The following is a 12,186-nucleotide window of genomic DNA, read 5'->3' on the forward strand; positions in this document are numbered from 1 at the left end:
CAGTATACAGTGATATATACCGTGCTGTATACAGTGTGTGGAGCAGTATACAGTGATATATACCGTGATGTATACAGTGTGTGGAGCAGTATATAGTGTTATATACTGTGTTGTATATGCTGTGTGGAGCAGTATATAGTGTTATATACAGTGTGTGGAGCAGTATATAGTGTTATACACAGTGTGTGGAGCAGTATACAGTGATATATACCGTGTTGTATACAGTGTGTGGAGCAGTATATAGTGTTTTACACAGTGTGTGGAGCAGTATACAGTGATATATACCGTGCTGTATACAGTGTGTGGAGCAGTATACAGTGATATATACCGTGTGTATACAGTGTGTGGAGCAGTATACAGTGATATATACCGTGCTGTATACAGTTTGTGGAGCAGTATACAGTGATATATACCGTGCTGTATACAGTGTGTGGAGCAGTATACAGTGATATATACCGTGCTGTATACAGTGTGTGGAGCAGTATACAGTGATATATACCGTGTGTATACAGTGTGTGGAGCAGTATACAGTGATATATACCGTGCTGTATACAGTGTGTGGAGCAGTATACAGTGATATATACCGTGTGTATACAGTGTGTGGAGCAGTATACAGTGATATATACCGTGCTGTATACAGTGTGTGGAGCAGTATACAGTGATATATACCGTGTGTATACAGTGTGTGCAGTATACAGTGATATATACCGTGCTGTATACAGTGTGTGGTGCAGTGAGCCGCTCTCGGGCTGTGTGGAGCCGTCACCAGGGGGCACACAGACAAAGCCTGTCCCCGCTCCGAGCCCCGCTCAGCCGCCGCCTCCCTCGCTCTGATCCGGGAGGAGCTCGGGGAGAGCCCACGGAAACTTTCCCGCATTTTTCCCCGCATTGTGTCCGGATCCGGAGTCCCGGGGGCGGCTCGTCCTCCCGCCTCTCCGCCGTGCACCCCCCTCCTTCCCCGGTGTCCTGTCAGTCCCTCCCTGGGAGTGTTGTTGTGAGCGGGGATCTAACATGGCGACGGTGCCTGTGTACTGCATCTGCCGCCTGCCCTACGACGTGACCCGCTTTATGATCGAGTGCGACGCCTGCAAGGACTGGTTCCACGGCAGGTAGGAGCGGGTGTAGCGGGTGTGTGTGTGCGGGCTGAGGGCGGGCACCGGAGGCCGCTGCCCGGGGTGGCGGGGATGTGGGGGCTCGTATTGTCATCTTGTCTCTATTGTGCGCTGCTGCTGGAGTTGTGCCCGGCGTACAGCGGCGCCCTGTATGTCGCGACATGGTGTCACTCCGCGCGCGATATGCGGCTCTCTGCTCGCGACACACGCCTGGCAGGGCGCCGGGGCTGGCCGAGGAGCTGCCGCTATCGCAGTCGGTGAGAAGAAGCGCCGCGGCTGCCGCCTCCTCCATCTCTTCTTCTCCTATAGAGATGCATTGTAGTGTGGCGTCTGCTCCGTGACATGTCCCCGTACACACACAGCGGCTGCTCCGCCGCTTCTATTGTTACTTGGTTTGTTACATTTGTTGTAGAGTTGTCACATCGTATCGTCTCGTCCATGTCTGCCATCACTTTATATAGCATCTCCTCCTCTATAGCCCTGACTATGGCAATGGTGGCCACCTCTATCGTGACAGTGTATGAGGTATATATATATATATATATATATATATATATATATATAATGGAGCCTGTGACCCTGCATGGTGACAATGACAGTCATGCTGTACACACAGAGGATGACAGGGCTGCGATACAACTGTATCCAAATCATATACTGTATCCGATCCATCAATGGGATTGTAATGTATATAGAGGGGTCGTACATTTACTATATACCCTCCATTGGCTTCTCGTTAACCCCTCGCCGCCCTCCCTTGTCGGTGACTATAGACAGTACAGGGGGTTGTAGAGGGACACGGCGGCTCCGTATGTCTCCGGCTGTGGTGCCAGCGCTTTGGATGGCACCATCAGGAGGCAATGCTGCCCGGCTCTGCTGTGAATGGCTTTAGTGGCAGTGAATGGGGATCAGCTGGTCTCGCTCTGGCTGCTTCATTGACAGGCAAACAATAAGGAGCTTGTGCTCCATTAACTACTTCCTGCCTCCTCCAACAAGACGAGTGGCACCGTACCCAGGCTGAGCCCAGCGGGGAGGCCAGGATGGAGGCTGGCGACAGGGGCGAGGGTGCCCAGGCCGGTATACAGGGGGCATCAGGAGCCATATGCCTGGGCATGGGAGAGAGTAAATGTTTCGGTTCTTGCAGTAGATTTATGGAGCGTGTCAGTCATGGGAGGTGCGATGGATCCCATCCAGTCAGCAGCGCGCTCACTACATGCCTGGCACAGCTCGGGTGCAATAAGAAGGTGATTCCCTAGTCAGCCCTGGGTGAGGTGGGTGACGGCGTGCCAGTACTTACTTACCTTTTACTCATTGATGCATGCTGTACGGAAGGGCTCGTTCAGACTGTGCAGGTTTTTTAGGTTTTGTTTCAAGAAAGAAAATGAAAGCATGTAATGTAGCGTCATGTGGAGGGGTGTGTGCCTGCCCATCGGGGGCTATAGTCTGGGGGGTTTGTAGGTTATTATATTGTTGGTATACAGATGGCCACAACAGGGAACAAATATAGTAATAACATTATATAGCAGAATGTATGATTAGTGGTGTTGTGGGGGGCGGTCTCCTCCATGAAGATGGCTGTATGTGTAATATATGTGATGGAACTCATGTAATCTGGAGGGGTAGCTGTATGTGAGTGTAGTCTATAGTCCCAAAACTTGGGGACTGTTATTATAATGCTGCTGTGTGTCATCTCCGTCAGGAGCCGCTACAGTGTGGTCTGTATACAGAGTGTCTATAGGATGAGGGGTCTGTATACAGAGTGTCTATAGGATGAGGGGTCTGTATACAGAGTGTCTATAGGATGAGGGGTCTGTATACAGAGTGTCTATAGGATGAGGGGTCTGTATACAGAGTGTCTATAGGATGAGGGGTCTGTATACAGAGTGTCTATAGGATGAGGGGTCTGTATACAGAGTGTCTATAGGATGAGGGGTCTGTATACAGTGTCTGTTGGATGAGTGCACTCACAATACACAGTGCTCTGTGTACAGATCAGTTTACTCACATTACATAGTGGTCTGTATACAGATGTGTACACTCACAATACATAGTGGTCTGTATACAGATGTGTACACTCACAATACATAGTGGTCTGTATACAGGTGAGTGTACTCACAATACATAGTGGTCTGTATACAGATCGGTGTACTCACAATACATAGTGGTCTGTATACAGATGAGTGTGTACTCACAATACATAGTGGTCTGTATACAGATGAGTGTGTACTCACAATACATAGTGGTCTGTATACAGATGAGTGTGTCACAATACATAGTGGTCTGTATACAGATGAGTGTGTCACAATACATAGTGGTCTGTATACAGATGAGTGTGTACTCACAATACATAGTGGTCTGTATACAGATGAGTGTGTCACAATACATAGTGGTCTGTATACAGATGAGTGTGTCACAATACATAGTGGTCTGTATACAAATGAGTGTGTCACAATACATAGTGGTCTGTATACGGTGGATGCGGTTTCACAATTCTCCTTGCAGACGTCTTCCATGGATTTTCTCGGCCGCTGTCAGTGTGGTTGTGAATCCGCAGTGTACTCCGCATGTGGATATTGCAGCAGGTTTTAATCGGATCCATATGAATTTCTTCTCGTGGGATCCAGTCTAAATCTGCTCATACACATTAGGTGGCTGTCATCTGACTGACAGCTGTCTCCGCTCATCTCCCCCAGCCGAACATCCATGTTTTCTAAATGGGGAGAGGGGGGATAAGCCGCTGCCAGAACAAAAGGATCAGGCTTGTCCAGTCCAGGTGGAGAGCTGGGACTCCTCCGCACAGATTAGATGGTCGGCTGATCCCACCAATATGTCTGATGTGTGTAGGCCTTATACTCCGTATTACAGGTGTGTGGGCCTAGTACACATTGTACGGACCAGCAGGCTGCTCTGTGATGTCATGTATTCCTTTCTAGATCAATGGACGTCTGTCATTCTAGCGCCAAAGACGGCTGCAAATAATGATCATGAACATAATCGTGTATAATAGGCGCCAGTCATTTTCCCACTGTGGGAGCATAGCCTAAATAAGAGACAGGGGAACCTGCGGCCCTCCAGCTGTTGCAAAACTACAGCTTTGGCTGTCCAGGCAGGATGGGAATTGTAGTTTTACAACAGCTGGAGGGCCGCAGGGTCCTATTATACAGATCGATTTTTAACAATTAACGACTAACGATAAACGATCGCAAACTAGATTGTTTATCGTTAACCTGAAATCGTTCACCATATTACACAGCACGATGGTCGTTAGGTTACGATTGTTACTACACTCGTTATAGCGATCGTTTATCGATCCCTTCTGATCCCAGCAAAACAATGGTCAATGTGCAATTACACTGAACGATTAGTGAAAAAATGCGGCACTTGAATGAACGAATGTGGAATTACAGAGAACGATTAGCAAACGATTAACGATAATTTTAGGTTCAGATCTAAATCAACGATCAACGACATGTGAACGATTTTTCGATCGTTGCCTGCAATTACACACAATGATTATCGTTTAATTTCAAACGATAGGCTGATTTTTCGCACGATAATCGTCCCGTGTAATAGGGCCCTTAGGGTCCGTTTACACACAAAGATTATCTGCCAAAGATTTGAGGCCAAAGCCAGAAACAGACTATAAACAGAGATCAGGTCATAAAGGAAAGCCTGAGATTTCTCCATCCATTTCTGGCTTTGGCTTCAAATCTTTGGCAGATAATCTTTCTGTGTAAATGGACCCTTACGAAGCTGTGTAGGTTATACATGGTGATCATCAGATCATTACTGATCCTGTGTATTCAGGCGGATTGCAGGGAATTTAACATTATAGATGATGTATATTTGAGCGCCAGGTAATGCTCCACAATACAATACAAATATAATCTCAATACACAATGAGGTCCTCGCAGAATGGCGACTTCCATCTGACAGCCAGAAGTAATATCAATTATAGTATATCATAATGGCCGTGTACCAGGGAATCCCTCGTAATGCCCTTCCAGCTCCTCTTAGCCAGAGTGTTAACCCTTGAACTGCTGGGAGTCGGGGGTGAAGGCTCTTTTGATGTCGCTTCTTCTCCTTACTTCTCCTCCTGTTTTCTTTGACACCAACAATTATCCCAGAGAAGCGGAGTGTTGGGTATACGGCGCTGGCGATGTGCTCATGCGTGTGTGACTTACCTTTTACTGGTGACTGCTTCCTGTGACATTGGTGATTGGCCCCATTATGTATAGTGTGTGATTATAGCGATAGGCAGATATGGTGCATTGCATGTGCAGCAGTGTGGAGGGAACAGCAGATGTCGTGTCCTGTGCTGGAGGAGGTTGACTTCAATGTCAAGGATTCTGTCTGGAAGCAGTGATGGGGGTTTTATTTACTTCGATATTTTATTCATGACATTGGGATTCGGAGGAGGAAATAGACGCATCTCACTGTACAGCACTGGGCACATTTTCAGAAATATGTTTCATGATGACATTGGCATTTCATATAGGGTATAAACAACACAACTGGATATCAGTCCTGTACAGCCATAGGCATCAGCCGTGGTCCCCGGACATTAAGGCAGTGTTCACACATTCAAAATGCAGCAATCGCTAAGCTCAGGGAGAGCAGGGAAAAATGCATTGAAGTACTTATTTTAAAGTCTCCATTGATATATTGCCCCCTATAAATTTGAATATAAAAAACGTGGTCCATTTTCACGCATTTCAGTTTTATTATGTTTCTTTTTTTAAATGATTAGACTCTAATTGGTTATGTGGACTGTTTTATGTGGACTGTTTTGTGTGGACTTTGCTTTTTTGTGTACATTGTCGGCCTGTGTGTTTGGCATTACCAGGCTTCATCGCAGATGGTTTTATTGTCATAAACAATCTGATAAAGCCTGGCATGGCCGCGGGCTTACAATTTTTTCAGATTATTTATGACAAGAAAGTCCCCATTAATGAAGCCTGGTAATGCTGAACACATGGCAAAACCGAGACAGAGAGTTTATACGCCATTTATCTTGAGTTTGTTTTTTTCATTTACAGCAAAAATGCAGAAATATTGTGGCCCAGCACTGCGATCTGTGAACACACCCCGCACAATGTTAAATTGTTGTGCCATCAGTCTGACCTGACATCATTTAAAGTGATTTTCCTGTGTTAGATATTTTTGGTTTATATAACGTAAATACCGCATATAAAACCGAAAAAGAATTTATAACGGATGCAAGACCAGTATATATAAATTTACTTTATTGTTTACATATCAGAAAGTGAAATTGTTTAAAAAAAGATACATCACAAGGGGGCTAGAGCTAATACAAATCCCCATAAAAACGGTGGATTAACAAGGTTCTTATATATAAAATATACCGTCACAGAGCAAAATACAAAATGATGAACCTATACATGTACTGGGCACTGGGCTGGTACTACATGCAATAGATAAATATAACTCACAGTGAGTATATAAAGATAAATAAATAACATCTTCCTATAATAAAACATTACCCATACGTGTCCTTAGTTCATGTATCCACCTCACCGTACACCCGACGCACGTTTCGCTTGTTGCTTTATCACCCTCGATAAAGCAACAAGCGAAACGTGCGTCGGGTGTACGGTGAGGTGGATACATGAACTAAGGACACGTATGGGTAATGTTTTATTATAGGAAGATGGTATTTATTTATCTTTATATACTCACTGTGAGTTATATTTATCTATTGCATGTAGTACCAGCCCAGTGCCCAGTACATGTATAGGTTCATCATTTTGTATTTTGCTCTGTGACGGTATATTTTATATATAAGAACCTTGTTAATCCACCGTTTTTATGGGGATTTGTATTAGCTCTAGCCCCCTTGTGATGTATCTTTTTTTAAACAATTTCACTTTCTGATATGTAAACAATAAAGTAAATTTATATATACTGGTCTTGCATCCGTTATAAATTCTTTTTCGGTTTTGTGTTGGATAGTGTTGGGTGCGCATGGACCGCACTACTTGAGCCTTGTATAGGAGTAAATACCGCATATACCTGATGTTGGGACTTCTACCTATCTCCAGGACATAAGTCCTAAAACCCCTTCCTGCTTAGAGAGTTGCCCACTGGCCTCCATAGTCAATAAGAGAATGTATAGAGAGTTGGCTGAGATTACAGATATGGCTGATTTTACGAAGGTAGATCTGACTGTGCCACGCTGTTTTGAGAACTCCCATTAACTTCTATGGGAACCATGGAAGCAGAAGAACATGGCGCTCTAAGCTGTCCACATAATCTGAGCCACCTCTCCAGTCACTTCTAAGCAGATATAATGGGTCACTGGGCAGGAGAGGGTTGGGTGACTCCTGTATTGGAGGTCGGTGTGGGATCCAGATCTAATCGTCATTGATGGTATAGTCTGCACCTATGACATAAATGTGTATAGCATTTACAATATTTGTATTCCCCACAAAATAATCATTTTGCAGCATTTGTGGACCTCTGATTTGTTACTCCTCTTGAAAATGCATTAGTAAACTGAAAATTGGATGTTTTACATCCTGATCCTAATGGTGTGACCCCCCCCCCCCCAAAACAAACAAACAAAACTCTATAATTCGTCCAGTTACTAAGGTCTGTGATCTCCATAGGATTAGGAAGATCTATTGTTTCTATTTTCAGTACAGGCTCTGCCATAAATGTCTGATCATCAGGGGTTAAACAGTTGGGATCTCCTCTGTTCTCAGTGAGATATGTCCTGTGCCCCTGATAGGGCAGCGTAGTCGTAGTCAGTACAACTACATATGTAACAAATACATGACAATGCAAATGGAGCGTTTTTCCTTAGTTTACACTCTACACAAGGACATATTAAACATATGGAAAGCTGTTAAAATATGTTTTTGTTTTCTTCATAACAATAAGCAAATAAACAAAAACAAACAAATCAACCAACCACTGAGGTGAAGTAAAAACTTAGAGCCTTAGCTGTGTCCATAGACTGTGAAGGCAGCAGTCACCCCCATATAGGTATCATATCCCAATGAAGGCCTCCCATCATGCCTGGACAGCCAAAGCTATAGCTTTTATCCAGGCATGATGGGAATTGTAGTTCTGCAACAGCTGGAGGGCCGCCAGTTTGACACCTGTTGTCTAGGCCTTCATTGGGATGTGTGGCACTACCTCACAACAGTAAATAATGAATGGGGGGGGCGCTATAAATGGGGGTCTGTGTTACATTGCTATATACTCTATACCAGGGGTGTCAAGCTCAAATACACAGTGGTCCAAAATAAAAAATTGGACAAAGTCGCGGGCCAACCATTAAAAGTGCATGTGGCATTTCTGGCACTGTCTATCCTAAAGTAATTTTCCTCACATGGTAGTTACCCATTTTATCCCTCAAGCAGTAGGTAGTCCCATAATTGTGCCCCATGTAGTAGCCCCCCCTCCCAATAGTGCCCCCACATACTAGCCAGGCCTACTATTAGAGCCCCACATAGTAGCCAGCCCTCTCGATAGTATCCCATATAGTAACCAGCCCCAATAGTGTCTTATATAGTAGCCAGCCCTCTCCAACAGTCTTATAAAGTAGCAAACCCTCCCCAATAGTGTCTTATATAGAAGCCAGTCCCTAAAATAGTCTCTTATACAGTAGCCTGCGGCCTATGAGATTATAATATGGGAGTCTGATCGGCCATCCGGACCACCCATATTATAATCTGCTGCGATGTTAGGGGGGCCTGATTTAACACAGCAATGGAAAAGTGTGGCGTGCCAAAAATAATGGCACCACGGGTCAGATTTGGCCCGCGGGCCAGAGTTTGACATGACTGCTCTATACTATGGTTTTCGCCTAGCCACAGCTGTGTAGAAGTAATAACCTCTATTGAAAAGATGGAAGGAAGTAGCTTTCTGTATCCACAGCAGTACAATGGATGTTACAGGTGACATTGTTTCCTGTATTGGCCGTATGGGCAGCGTGTACCATACACAATAGCAGCAGATTCAATAGGACAATGATTCCTGAGCATTACATGGACTTTCCAGATAGAAAAAAATATATTAGTAAATTTAGTGATGGAAGCGCCAGGTTGTCATTTCGGCATTACGCAGTGAATCACCATGTGATAGACGGCTCCACTCTGCTTTGTCGCAGTCCACACATGCATTAGGAAAATAGTTATGTTTTTCTCTGGTTATAATTGCTATTTATTATGACGCGCTTTTATTCTTTCTTTACTAGAACCCGGGGAAATCCTAATTGAAGAATTAATTTGTTTTTGCAGCTTAATAGTACGGCATTGTTATATTTGTAGTAGTGAACAGTAATACAATACTATAAAAATTCTTAAAGGGGTATCCAGCATCAGAAAAAATTGTTGCTTTCTTAGGGCCAGGTCACACGGAGTAAAAGAGGCCGAATTCCGTGACAGAATTCTCCTCCATGGAATCCCGCCAGTCTCAGGGTCATACAGGCTGTCCATGGGAGGGCTCGCGCGCCTCCGCTCTCCACACCTCTCTACTCAAAGGAAAGTTATCAATGCGCCTAGACAACTTTCACATGTCAATGCAACAGCTTCCGCTCATTGTTGCCAATGTCCATGGAACTTGCTGTAAAGAATATCTCCAAATGCATTTAAATAAGCTCTGGCAAGCTGGCTGCCCACATAATGTACAAGCAATAAAAATAGAAAATGAGAGTCAGAAAATAGAAACAGATTAGCAAGAAAAAAAAAAAAATCAGTGTCCTACTCTAATCAGTAAAACTGAAAATCTAAGCAACACATTCACTTCAACGATCATCAGGATCAATTAAATTGTGTAGTCATTTCCACCTTGCACCAATATAATGGATCTATACATCCTCGTCATGTGGGTCTCTGTCAGCATGCTTTAAGGGGGAGGGGTTACCTTTTTGAAAATATTTCTGATAAACTTAAGGAAGGTTTTATAAAGTCCCCCCCCCCTCCGATATTCAATTGTGAAATAACTTGTAGCAGCAGTAGCGCCCCCTAGCTACGTTGCTGTGTTACCATACGTGTGGCCGGGCCACCTTTGTCCATTGAGCAGCAGTGGACATTCATGTGCAACCTCAAGCTTTATTATTTTGCTCTATAAGTAGATTTTGGGCATTATTTGGTCATGTTGAGCTGTATAAGCGTCTCTGCTGTTAGGGGATCCATTATATGTGTGGATGTGTCTATTATATATGTCCATCTCTGACCTATGGCATCCCGGTTAGACAATCCCTTTCAGTTAAATAAAGACTTTCAACCCATAAATGTGATTTATATATGAAGGTTATAGGTAATACATATGGATTATTTTTGTTCCTTACCCCGGCATCCATTGTCGTCACATCACAGATAGTTGAAGCCATATGTCATGTCTTTAGGCAATGTCTTAAATTGATTTGTCACTTGGCAGATTGCTGATCCTTATAAGAGGAGCCGGCTCAGCCGTTCACATCACAGCCGTCCGACCCTCAGTATGAATTGCTGAGCTGTGTAAAATATAGAGACGTTCATTCCTGGGGTTAACACACCTGTGTTGGTGGCACACTTGTAGGGAAATGTAAGTAGGTGTTAGTACACACACAACCTACAGACCTTACCCAACATAACAAGAAAACTAAACTGACAGCTGTCTTTGTGCTACTGTATTTCAGTCTATAAGGTTTTTGTTAGCTCTGTGCTTATACTATGAATATGGCAGCTCTCTCTCCCCCTCTCACAGCAGATCAGCAACTGAATTGCATATAGTTAAAGGAGTTTTCTGCATCTTTAAAGGAGACCTGTCACCCCCCATGCCAGGGTGACAGGCTCCCGACCCCCCGTTACAGCCCCCTGAGCCGGTCGGGTCACAGAGATATCAGCTGCCGTGATCAAGGGGGTGTGTTTCCCCGAAACATGTAGGCCTACGTTTTTATCTTTTGTAACTTTTTATATGCCTCATAATAAAGACAACAAAACTTTTTTTGGACGCTGTGGATCTTCTCCTCCTTCTTACTATTATTACCGGGTGCGGCCCGCTACTACTCCACTTGCTCCTGCCTGAACGTCCACCGTCACACTACAAACCACCTATGGTGAGCTGGGTTTTTTCTTTGTTCATGAGATTTTATCAGCTCCCGAAGCCCGGCGCGCGCGCTGACAGGAGAGTCCAATGCCCATAGAGAATGACGGAGCTTCGGACTCCCCATTCATTCTCTATGAGCGTCGGACCCTCCTGTCAGCGTGCGCGCCGGGCTTCGGGGGCTGATATCTCCGTGACCCGACCGGATCCAAAAGCGGGACCCGGCAGGATCACGTGAGTATAGGGGGCTGTAACGGGGGGTCGGGAGCCTGTCACCCCGGAACGGGGGTGACAGGTCCTCTTTAATATTGATAATCTGTCTTTGATAGGTGATCAATAAGAAGTTGGTGAAGGTGTGACTTCTGGCCTGTGGGTTGATGAAGCAGGGGAGATGCTTTGTTTCCCAGGCTTGGCTTCATACCTTTTGTAGTAGCTATACCTGATACTGCAGCTTGGTTCCATTCACTTAAAGGGGTTATCCAGCGAAAATCTTTTTTTTTTTTTTTTTTTTTAATTAACTGGTTTCAGAAAGTTGTACAGATTTATAATTTACTTCTATTTAAAAATCTGAAGTCTTCTCAAACTTATCAGCTGCTGTATGTCCTGCAGGAAGTGGTGTACTCTTTTCAGTCTGACAAAGTGCTCTCTGCTGCCACCTCTGTCTGAGGCAGGAACTGTTCAGAGCGGTAGAGGATTTCTATGGGGATTTGCTACTACTCTGGACAGTTCCTGTGTCGGACAGAGGTGGCAGCAGAGAGCACTTTGTCAGACTGAAAAGAATACACCACTTCCTGCAGGACATACAGCAGGTGATAAGTTTGGGAAGACTTGAGATTTTTTAAATAGAAGTAAATTACAAATCTATATAACTTTTTGAAACTAGTTGGTTTAAAAGAAAAAGATTTTCGATGTAGTACCCCTTCAAATAAGACCGGGTTGCAGAGAGCTGCAGTACCATTAAAACACTACAGGACATACAGAGCAGTGCCTGGTAAATACTGAAGGAGACATCTTACAC

At 44.4% G+C, this 12,186-nt stretch overlaps 1 protein-coding gene across 10 annotated transcripts in view; it reads left to right on the forward strand.

Moving 5' to 3' along the window:
* The first annotated feature begins 829 nt into the window (after positions 1 to 829).
* PHF2 (PHD finger protein 2) overlaps positions 830 to 12,186 on the forward strand; it is a 190,816-nt gene continuing 179,459 nt past the window's right edge. For all 10 annotated transcript variants that reach the window (XR_011362652.1, XR_011362651.1, XM_069967058.1 and 7 more), the window contains exon 1: positions 830 to 1,109. Coding sequence is in view for 8 of the 10 variants with exons in the window: in XM_069967058.1 (XP_069823159.1) it covers positions 1,012 to 1,109 (98 nt within the window). In the remaining 2 variants the exon portion in view is untranslated. The remainder of the gene's footprint in view (positions 1,110 to 12,186) is intronic.

The sequence above is a fragment of the Dendropsophus ebraccatus genome, chromosome 4, assembly GCF_027789765.1.
Source record: "Dendropsophus ebraccatus isolate aDenEbr1 chromosome 4, aDenEbr1.pat, whole genome shotgun sequence".
NCBI lineage: Eukaryota > Metazoa > Chordata > Amphibia > Anura > Hylidae > Dendropsophus > Dendropsophus ebraccatus.